This window comes from Frieseomelitta varia, unplaced genomic scaffold (genome assembly GCF_011392965.1).
Source record: "Frieseomelitta varia isolate USP_RPSP 00005682 unplaced genomic scaffold, Fvar_1.2 scaffold_442, whole genome shotgun sequence".
NCBI lineage: Eukaryota > Metazoa > Arthropoda > Insecta > Hymenoptera > Apidae > Frieseomelitta > Frieseomelitta varia.
In genome coordinates this window covers 366,031-375,821 of record NW_025110193.1, presented here as the reverse complement: position 1 = coordinate 375,821, position 9,791 = coordinate 366,031, and the positions used below count along the sequence as shown (strand labels likewise).

The 9,791-nt window shown below is 35.9% G+C and overlaps 2 protein-coding genes across 8 annotated transcripts; one reads left to right on the top strand and one right to left on the bottom strand.

Annotated features, from left to right (window-relative positions):
• Window positions 1–261: 261 nt before the first annotated feature.
• On the bottom strand, window positions 262–5,452 carry LOC122532214 (arf-GAP with coiled-coil, ANK repeat and PH domain-containing protein 2). 3 transcript variants are annotated; one of them, XM_043660790.1, is made up of 12 exons: window positions 5,230–5,452; window positions 4,995–5,052; window positions 4,654–4,712; window positions 3,991–4,164; window positions 3,275–3,919; window positions 3,029–3,208; window positions 2,832–2,938; window positions 2,581–2,764; window positions 1,589–2,483; window positions 1,433–1,532; window positions 1,218–1,338; window positions 262–1,157 (listed from the first exon to the last, which is right to left on the bottom strand). In XM_043660790.1, the coding sequence occupies exons 1-12, from the start codon at window positions 5,280–5,282 to the stop codon at window positions 989–991; spliced, it is 2,745 nt and encodes a 914-aa protein (XP_043516725.1). In that variant the 5' UTR covers window positions 5,283–5,452; the 3' UTR covers window positions 262–988. The 3 variants fall into 3 exon arrangements, with proteins under 3 accessions (XP_043516725.1, XP_043516728.1, XP_043516727.1); XM_043660793.1 differs by having other exon boundaries at window positions 4,339–4,712; window positions 4,995–5,446; XM_043660792.1 differs by having other exon boundaries at window positions 4,379–4,712; window positions 4,995–5,446.
• Window positions 5,453–5,571: 119 nt separating this feature from the next.
• LOC122532216 (COP9 signalosome complex subunit 7) lies at window positions 5,572–9,203 on the top strand. Of its 5 annotated transcripts, none has more exons than XM_043660795.1 (4): window positions 5,572–5,820; window positions 6,133–6,787; window positions 6,855–7,020; window positions 8,992–9,203. In XM_043660795.1, the coding sequence occupies exons 1-4, from the start codon at window positions 5,708–5,710 to the stop codon at window positions 9,039–9,041; spliced, it is 984 nt and encodes a 327-aa protein (XP_043516730.1). In that variant the 5' UTR covers window positions 5,572–5,707; the 3' UTR covers window positions 9,042–9,203. The 5 variants fall into 5 exon arrangements, with proteins under 5 accessions (XP_043516730.1, XP_043516732.1, XP_043516731.1 ...); XM_043660797.1 differs by lacking the exon at window positions 8,992–9,203 and adding an exon at window positions 7,078–8,431 and having other exon boundaries at window positions 6,855–7,005; XM_043660796.1 differs by lacking the exon at window positions 8,992–9,203 and adding an exon at window positions 7,195–8,431.
• The last annotated feature ends 588 nt before the right edge of the window (window positions 9,204–9,791 follow it).

Here is a 9,791-nt window from a genome sequence, read left to right as displayed (position 1 = left end):
GAATTATTAGAATTTAGAATTACATCGCACGGAACTATTTAGAATCATTAGCAATCTATTTTGGTAACCTAACAAATGTAGTTTACAACTATTTATAAATGTAACTATTACATAAACTACTTCTATGTATCCATAATGTCACAATTAAATCGATACTAATTACATAGTATCGAAATCACTACTTTCAATTAAAAAAAAAAAAAAAAGAGAAGGACGAAGGAAAGGAAAAGTTGGGATTAGTTACATATACACTACTTAATATTAAGTTTATAAAAACAGATATATGTATAAAATTGTTGTCCATAAACACCTCGCTAGACTATATCATATCGAAAACGGTCGTGTTGGCAATTAGTAAAATTTTTTATACTGTAGAGTTTAAAACTACTTTGTCAAGTTTTTTCTCATATCACATAAATGATATATAAATATCCTACTTAATAATATACACTTTTGTTATTTGCAAAAGTTCCTTTCAAATTTGAGGTTGCATTTATGCTATACGGTATATCTTTTATGAATTTCTTGTTAAATTTGTAAGTTCCTCTTTAAAATATATACGGAGGTTTAGCAGAAAACTAGGAGGGAATACAAAAAAATCGGCATCTTAATATTTTATCATTGGACAGCATAAATTTCCAGAGTAAGCAAAATATAATATTTTCTTCTCTCTCTTTCGTAAAATATGTAAAAGTTCTTTAAATTTGTGTTTCGTTCTTGCTTTCTTTGACAATAATACAAAATGATAACAAGTTCCAATGAACTTTTGTAGCACAGAGATCAAAGTGTAAAGAGATACAACTTCCACGATATTTCTTTCAATATCGTTCATATCGTAAAGCTTTAGACCACGTACCTCGTTACTCGTTAATCAACTTTATTACCCTGCAGGAAACTGAAAGACGATATTTTCGATGTATCATATCTCCTTCTTCTGTTGTAGCCTGTTTTTTAAACTTTGCAAATAAACTTTGCATGTTCTTAAACCTCATTCAGACGATTGCGACGGATTGTTATTTTCATTTCTCCGTTGCAATCGTTCTGGATGGGAGCAAGCTAACTGGCTAAAATCGCGAACAACATCGTTGAAAGTTTCGTCGCCGCTAATTCCGATCTCTGAATCTTTCATCTCTTCGTTTAAAAGGCCAAGTCTTAGTCTGAAATATATAAAAATACGATAAAATTTTCTTGATAATACAAATTTGCTTCATACTTACAATGTTACAATGTCTGCATTAGCTTCCTTCACAGCTATGGACAAGGGTTTTACACCACTTTCATCCTCGATATGCTGATCAGCTCGATGTTTCAGCAACAAACATACTTGGGCGGTATGTCCTAGATGTTTCATATAAACAACCAAATTTACGATCAATTTCTTCGAACAAATTACGATCAAATATATTTACGGCAAATGGACAAGCATGTATACCTAATTCTGTAGCCAAGTATAATGGGGTTTTTCCATCAGCATCTTGGCAGTTGATTCGTGCTCCATTTAGAATCAGATATTCGCAAGACATCACGGAACCCTGTGTTTAACAGAACTAAATTATCAAAGAACTTAGATGACAGTATTTATACTTACACTTATAATTGCCTGATGCAAAGCGTTTCTTCCTCTATCGTTGACATTCGTCCATAATTTATCAGCACCGGCTGCCAAAGCTGCGCACATCACAGGAAGATTGTGTGCAGCAGCAGCTTTGTAAAGCAGCATCTCAGGATGTAAATTCTCGATATCCTCCTCGTCCGTGAATTCTTCGTCCTCGCCAGCAGTCGAATCTTGATCGGAACTTAACTCTAAGCTATTATCGATCGTTGGCTTTGGCAAATCGCATCCGAACATTAATACGTCGGATTCTACTTTACACTGCTTCTCCGTTTCAGCGTCTTTATTCTCGAGCGTATCTTTCACATCGCAAGTCTCTGTGCTCAAGGACACTTCGCTTTTTATCGACAGGCTATTCTCTGAATTGCTCGTGGCGATTGTATCGTCCTTAATTTCAGGAATAAGACGTTCGTTATGTTCGTTCTCGACGTTCGCCTCCGTATCGTTATCGATAGTTTTCGAGATACTTTCGTCCATGTCGTTACGCGGCCGTGCTAGAATTTTCCCATACAACGTGGAGTCGTTCTTCAAATCCATATTCGTGCTGTCGTCGGAGCTCAAAGAATTTCGTTCAATCTTTTTGGTTTTATCGACTGAATTATTTAAACTTTCGATTGATGTGTGCTTGCTGTCGTCAGAACTCGTCAAACGATTACCCTCCTTCACAGATGATAATGTCGTTATTTTGTTACGATTTGTGCTATCGATTTTATCGCAACTTCGTGGTCGACGACGCAACTTGCGGACACTCCATTTGCGAAAATGCATCTTATCGCGACTTGCGTGTTGTCCGGATGAAATTATGTTACTTAAAGGCTTGACGAATTTCCGCTCTACGTATTTTGCTCTTATCCAAGCTTCACGTATATTGCTGTTAATTTAGAAGAAAAATTCAGTCATACACTGAGCAAATCCCTTTTTGGAAAGGACAATGAGTATCATTTATTTTTTATATTAATGTTACGTACCCATTGCATTTTGGTGTAGCTCTGATAATATCAGGAGGGATTGGTAGAGCTTCGTAAACATTGTTCACTACAGTGTTTCCAAGTTCTGCCATTACTTTTAGTATCTCTGGTTCCCAGTCGTCCAACGTCAACGAACGAACTTTGCTGTAATGAACACCTAAACTTCTGTGCACTCCAGAGCACTCTAAAAAGAAAAAGAATTTTGAAAAAAAAAGAATCTGATTTTTGGAATTTGTGAAAAAGTGGTTTACCTATGCAAAGCGTAATTCCAAGATTGATACTGGCCCACCGTGGATTAGCACCACCACAATCGCAGCAAGTGTCATTTCCTGCGATCTTTAAGATTTGTTCCCAGACTCTATAGAAGATAAAATGATTTTACCAATTTATTTTTCGATTTAATCTAAATTAAATCAGCTGTTCACGGCATTTTTTTTTTTATAAATACCTAGACTTGGGTTTCGTCTGTTGTCTGTTCAATCCTTTAATATTCTGCGATTGTGATTCCCGTATATTAACTATAGTACCAGTACCCATACCTCTTTGAATAGCAGCACCAATCGCCTGTTGCATGGCAGTTACCCACGCTAAATAAGCTTCTTCGCTATCAGCTTGTAATATGTGACTCCTATAAATTAAATAGCAGGCATTTGAATAAAATCACTGTACAATCTACGTAATAAATTTTGCTCACTTGGTAGGACTTAATACTTCAAAACAATTTCTTCTATCACAGTCGACCACTGGTTTCACAGTGCAGAGACGAAGATCTTCTTCCATAATGGTGTAATCATTATCACCGGTCCTCTTTCTATACACCAGTTGGTGATCTCTTAAACAAAACCACCTTCTATTCCACGTTTTAAATGCGTTACTAGTACGTTTAAAAAGATACCCTTCCATCTTTGGATTTCCGGGTATTGGAGAAGGTATTAGGTCTCTGTTCGTAACGTAAATGTGCCGATTTTCCATTTCCTTCTCGAGTTTCACAGAATCGGCTCTCATTTTAATTAAGTTCTCACCGAGATCTTTCAAAAATGGGTCTAAATCTTGCGCTAAATCAGTGCCTTGGTGGTAATAAGTAATGCACGCGTTCATGTAATTAAGTAGGGTACCCAGTATTTCGTGTCGCTTGCGTGCTTGTATCATCGTTAAAGAATGAATATAATCCAAAGCGGTATGCCGGAAACAGGATCTGGTAGCTGACAAAATATTCGAAGTTTCTTCATACTCTGTAGGCCTAGACTTTGGAACTTGAGAGTTTCGGTTTAATGCTATATCTAAATCCGCAGAAATTTTTTCAAAGTAATGACGAGATTCTTTCACCCTCTTGATATCACTGTTAAATAATATTGTTGTGTACATATATATCCATACAAATAAATACATTTTTTTAAATATTTGAATTACCTTTTAATAAATGAGTTAAGATCTTTAATTACAGTTCTAGATGCTTGATCTAATAAAATAGTGTGAAACTTATTCATTTCTTGTAAAGCATGGATTAGTTTGTTGAGTAAGGCCATTATCTCTGAATCATCAGCAAAGTACAGAGATAACTCCCAGAGACTATTGGAAAATTGGCTGAAAATAAAGAAAAAAAAATTATAAATAATATAGAAATTTATAAATTACATACTAGCAATGAGGGTAATTTATTAGATTAAAAATTATATAAAATAATACAAAAATGTTTGGTTTTTTAAATATCTTTTATTTGCGCACAAGTATGTGAAATTAGTGAAAAATGAGTAATGCCTGACTACCAAGTGCATCATTCACATATCAAACTAGCTACCATATGTATGAGTCATTCTTAACAGAGCTGTAATTCATATGTTCCTCTCTATTGCTTGGTGTCTCCCTCTTTCATTTTATCATTGAACATATGTACATATTTGATTTAAAACAACCAGCAACTCTTTAACCATATATATATTTCATTGGACCAATCAAATATTTATGGATTTGTCAACTATTCCTATCACATTGTATATGCTTTTACATTTTTATGGAAGCTCTTCTTATTTCTCTATTAATTGCATGCAACAAGTTACATGATTCGTGACATACCTCTGCTGTCCTACAAAAAGTTTCCCAGTATCAATCATCTGGCTACAGTTTTTCAACACCTACAAAGAATTCTATTTTCAGCTAGTTTGAAAACATAGATGACTATCATAATAATATTTTTGATGGAGGCTTTGAGATTACTTATGTAACAGTCTGTTACAATGTAACTGCAACTACATATAGTTATTGCATTTAAATACACTGTCAATTCATTTTGGAGTAAAGGAAATAATGCAACCCTTTATGTATAATATAACATGCTCGAAAAATTCTCTTTACAGTTTTTCTTGCTCCATGTTATCTTTTTTTTCTCTTTTTCCTTATAAATTATTTATAAATACCTTGTCTAATTTTTGTTCGAGTATATCAACGTTTGCCTCTACTTCCTCGATGCAAGATCTGCAAAATACAAAAGGAAAGTAAAGGAGCTTTTGGGATATGCTACATATCGTTTATTAATCAAACGCATTATCAATGGAAACGCGTTGATAACAATCGGAGCGGCGCGCGCACGAAACGGAGCACTCTGAGCGAACGCAACTACGCGAAGATTTTATACATGCAAGCGATTCTCACCGAAACTTTGGCGTGTCTCGCAAACATTCCTCGAACTCGATTAAAGGCTTCATTTTGTACTATCCGTTGTCTCGGGAATTTTCAAGCGCAGTATCGTCCGACGAACTGCAATCTTGAAATTCTTCCGTTCACTATTTCCCCATCAAACAGCACGATCATTTGGAAACACTGTTTAACATAGATCCCTTTCGCATTCGCTGAGAACAACAGAGTTCCCCTCTCTTCTGTCAAACGGAGTACAGGTTGAAGTTGTATTCGAGTCACGCGGGCCAGTGTTTGTCAGTGCTGGTAACATCGAGGAGCGAGAAAACGTCACGAGAAGCGAAATATATCGATTCTCGCTAAATACATCTCGTTGAGTTTTTCCATTCAACGCGTCGTTCCGCGAGATATTTTATATTTTTTCGCGTCGTTCGTTCGCCTCTGCCCTTTTATCTTCGCGAAACGATAGTTCGTCGAGTTTGCCATTATCTGGCGAATGTTCCATTTTCTTTTTCGTGTTGCAAGATTGTATTTATGTACTGTACACTTGTTCACTTCGGAAGGCACATTGAGTAGAAAAAGCCGTTCGGTATTTGTAAACATCAGATTGAAAGTAAGTACGTTACATAACGAAAGCATGTTTCCTTTCAGTTTTCTTGATCGAGAAATGGATTTCGAGTCCCGGTAATATTAGAACGCAAAGTGTACGAGGGTTGAGCCGTTTCTAACCTATTTGTTTGTCTGGCTCGACTTTCAAGTCCGAAAGAATTGCATTTTTACGAATAAATGTTCTACAAGTGTTTGGTTATAGTGACGAATATCCCTCGGTTACGTTCTCGGAGATTTGTCGCCTTAACATATTGTAATAATATATTATAGTAATATATTGGTTTGATCTATCGACTATTGTTTGTTGAACAGGACCGTTATGACGGCTGGAACTAGCACAGAAAAGTCGGCTAGCAATCCTTTGGAGCAGTTTGTGCTACTGGCAAAAACTGCGAAAGGAGCAGCTGCCATAGAGCTCATTAAGCAAGCGGTAGAGACACCAGGCGTACATGTATTTGGAGAGCTACTGGACATGCCCAATATCAAAGAGTTAGAGAACGGACCTTATGTTCAATATTGGAATACTCTCAATTTATTTGCGTACGGCACGTATAAGGAATATTTAGAGAACAAAGATAAGGTTCTGGAATTGACCCAGACGCAAAAGAAAAAGCTCCAACATCTAACCATTGTAACGCTAGCCACAAAGTCCAGATGCATACCGTATTCCGTGTTGTTGGAAGAGTTAGATATAAAGAATGTTAGAGATTTAGAGGATTTAATAATAGAAGCTATTTACGCAGATATAATACATGGCAAATTGGATCAAAAGAATTCACAGTTGGAGGTAGACTATGCTGGTTTGGGTCGCGATGTGAGACCCGATGATACGGGTGTTGTAGCTGAGACGTTAGCTGCTTGGGGTCAGGCTTGTGATACAGTGTTAGCATGTATTGAGGAACAAGTCACAAGAGCTAATGTAGAAAAACAAAAGGCAACCTATCACAAAGAAAGAATACAAAGAGATGTAAGTAGTATGAATTCTAGTAAACCGATATTTTGTACTGATGGACTTTTCACTTTCTTGTTGTTAGATTGCAAACATAAAGAAATCGCTCGCTGCACAAGCTGGAGGAGGTGGTGTGCAGGAAGCTGATATGGCAGGAGGCAGTTCTGGGGGCGAATCAAGCAGGGAAGCATTGTCAGGTCCATCCGATGCTAAGAAAAAACAACAGAAGGTCAAAGGTATTAAAGGCAGTGGTAAGTTCTGGAAGACAATTCAGTAATCTTTTATCATGTGAAATTTATTTCAATCAAAGACTTGATATTACAATCGTAAAAAGTTTCGGTTGTAATACATTACATGTAATCTGCATTGAAATTCTTGCAATTCTATGTAAACTGCGATAAACAATGATGGCCAATGCAATTAAGGAATGGAAAGTTGGAGTGATTAGAGAAAAAAGTTCATTGCCATATCGTGGCATATAGAGTCCAGAGGGATTGAATTTTCATTAATTTAAAGAAAAAGATCTTGTGTATATATATACACACACACATATGTAACGAGACATGGCACTATAAATTATTGTTATGTTTGTTTAGTGATAACGTTTGTTTATATGGAGATTTTGTTATATTAAAGTTGCAAATTTTTTTCTAAATTGTCGTTTATATTATGCGTTAGAGAGAAACGAAAGAAAGTGAAAGAGGGTAAAACGAATTTATTAATATGCACTCTATTTAAGGTAATAATTCGAGTTAACAGATGCATGGATAAGGTAGTTATATGAAACGATATCTTACATGAGGCGAAAATTTATTTGGCTTATTTAGATTTCGAGTTGGTACTGTTATTAAGTCTCATATTTTATCACTAATGTTTTTAGTGATTTTGTGCTAGAAGAGTAATCATTATTATCAAACGATATAAGATGGTAAAAATAAGATAGATTTCAAATTTCACTGCATACAGTATGCAATAATCTGCATAGATTAGCTGTGGTTCAGAAATTAAAACGATCATTGGAAACGGGTTAAATCGTAAATAGTTACGATAGTGAATCATAAATTTAATATTGAATTAATAATTTCCTCTCAGCGATTTAAAACAGACAAATGTAAATCGCGAATGAAACATGGTGAAATACAATTGTGATTGTCCTCACATCGATACTTTAAAAAAAAAAAAAAGAAAAAACCGGAGAAAATGACGAATGATTTTCTTACAAATGAGAAGAGAAAAAAGTACTTTTATAACGAATAAGCTTCCGAATTTTTGTAAATCGTGTAGCGTTTACGAGAGTTCTTTTTAACAAGACCAAAGATTTTATACTTTGTGTTACAAGGTGTGAATGATAACGAAGCAGGGTTCGATAAGTTTTATAGGCAAGTTTGATAGCTGTTGCAATGAATTTTAGCATATTTATTATTGTATCTCCGTGCCTGCACAGAACATCACCGAGTGACGCCAGAGTTTAGCGTGACGAATTACTTGAAATGTGTCACCATGCAGTATTAATCTATTTTCTATCGTTTTTGCGTTAACGTTCGCATTGTCTTTTTATTTCCTCTCTATAAAGACGATATGATAAGTAGTCGTCATGAGAGACAGACGGTAACTCGTAACAAAGCGTAACTAGTCGGATTGATCATTATTATTAAAGGAAAATGAAAAAGAAAAGGAAGGGAAAGATTGTGCGTCTGGCAGGATGTGCTTGGTATACGAACGACACGTTGTTTAGTGAGCAAGATGATGTCAGTCGAATTGCAAAGCGTTGTAATTGCAAATGGAATAAAAAGATAATTTATTTTAGCGAGGCTTTTCTATTTCTCTGCACCCTTTAACGCCTTTCCTTCATATCTGTATGGTATGAGTGACCGTGAGACTTTAGAGTGCAATTAGGTTCGTAATATATCCTCTTCGTTGAATGTATTTAATCAGCATAGGATGCGATAAATAGGAGTTTCGAATTCGATTCATTGGAATTGTTTGTCTTTTTTTTTTTTTTTGTTATTTTTTGTTATTCGTAGAAAAGCTTTTGCGAAAGGCGGCAGTGTCTAGTTTTTTTGGAAACGCGGAAATGGAAGTCGCGCGGTTACAAGTTACACCCTGTTCGATTGGTGCGTGCGTGTGTGTGTTTAACAGTAGTGGTGTGTGCTTTTCTCACAATCTAACAATGTGTATAATAGGTACAAGTCGCAAATGATACGCCTAATCGGGATTTTCAGGATCTACTAATCCGGTAAGGCACCATGAACCGAGCGATGAGCCAAATTGAGAAGTTGATCTTAGGTGAAACCTCGTGGCATATCACCAACTCGATCTCGGATTCTATCTGTCTGTCTGTCTGTCTGTGTCTACATCGCTATACGAACAGCGCATCGTTTCTTCTGTAACCTTTTTGTACTTCTTGAGAAATAAAACAGATCCTAAAAAGTAACACGTCCTTATTGTCAAGCCTCGTTCGGATTGGTCGAGTTAGTTGAATCTAACTCGTTTGAGTTCAAGTGATCTGACTAGAGACGCCAGTGAACTAACAAGTGGCCTATTTTATTGTTTCTCTCTCTCTCTCTGTCTTTTTTTTTTTTTAATTAATCGTACTACTTTATAAAGTAATATAAAAGTTTCTCAAGCCTGTCTGATAAATAACAGGTCCACACTAGTGAGAGCGGTTCCAGGTTATTCGAATTACACTGCTTGAATTCCGATAACTTGACTAATTTGAACAAGGCGTGAAGTGGGCCCGGTGTTCGTGGGAATTGAACATTGCTCAGAACGATGCTTGTCAAATTCCCTTCGTGAGATTCGAGGATAAAAAGGAGATGATACAGCGAAAGGATAAAGTAATTTTTTTCCCAGTTGTGGCTTTATTTCGACAATATTCTTTTCTTTCTCTCGGTAACTTTCGTTTATGTTTCAACGAATACATCCGTTCGTGTTTCAGCGTAACATCACGTAAACCTATGTCTTTCTCTACTGTAGCGTTTCGTACGTATTTAAAATATCCTTAGACCGTGAATAGCTCGCT

Bases quoted from the DNA above. Each gene is read 5' to 3' on its own strand.
- LOC122532214 (XM_043660790.1), bottom strand. From the start codon at position 5,282: ATGAAGCCTTTAATCGAGTTCGAGGAATGTTTGCGAGACACGCCAAAG. The intron at 4,165-4,653 runs GTATGTCACGAA...CTTTATTTTCAG, and splicing joins CTTTTTGTAGGACAGCAGAG to CCAATTTTCCAATAGTCTCT. The intron at 1,533-1,588 runs GTAAGTATAAAT...TGTTAAACACAG, and splicing joins TGCATCAGGCAATTATAAGT to GGTTCCGTGATGTCTTGCGA.
- LOC122532216 (XM_043660795.1), top strand. From the start codon at position 5,708: ATGTTCCATTTTCTTTTTCGTGTTGCAAGATTGTATTTATGTACTGTA. The intron at 6,788-6,854 runs GTAAGTAGTATG...TCTTGTTGTTAG, and splicing joins AAGAAAGAATACAAAGAGAT to ATTGCAAACATAAAGAAATC. The intron at 7,021-8,991 runs GTAAGTTCTGGA...CGGGATTTTCAG, and splicing joins CAAAGGTATTAAAGGCAGTG to GATCTACTAATCCGGTAAGG.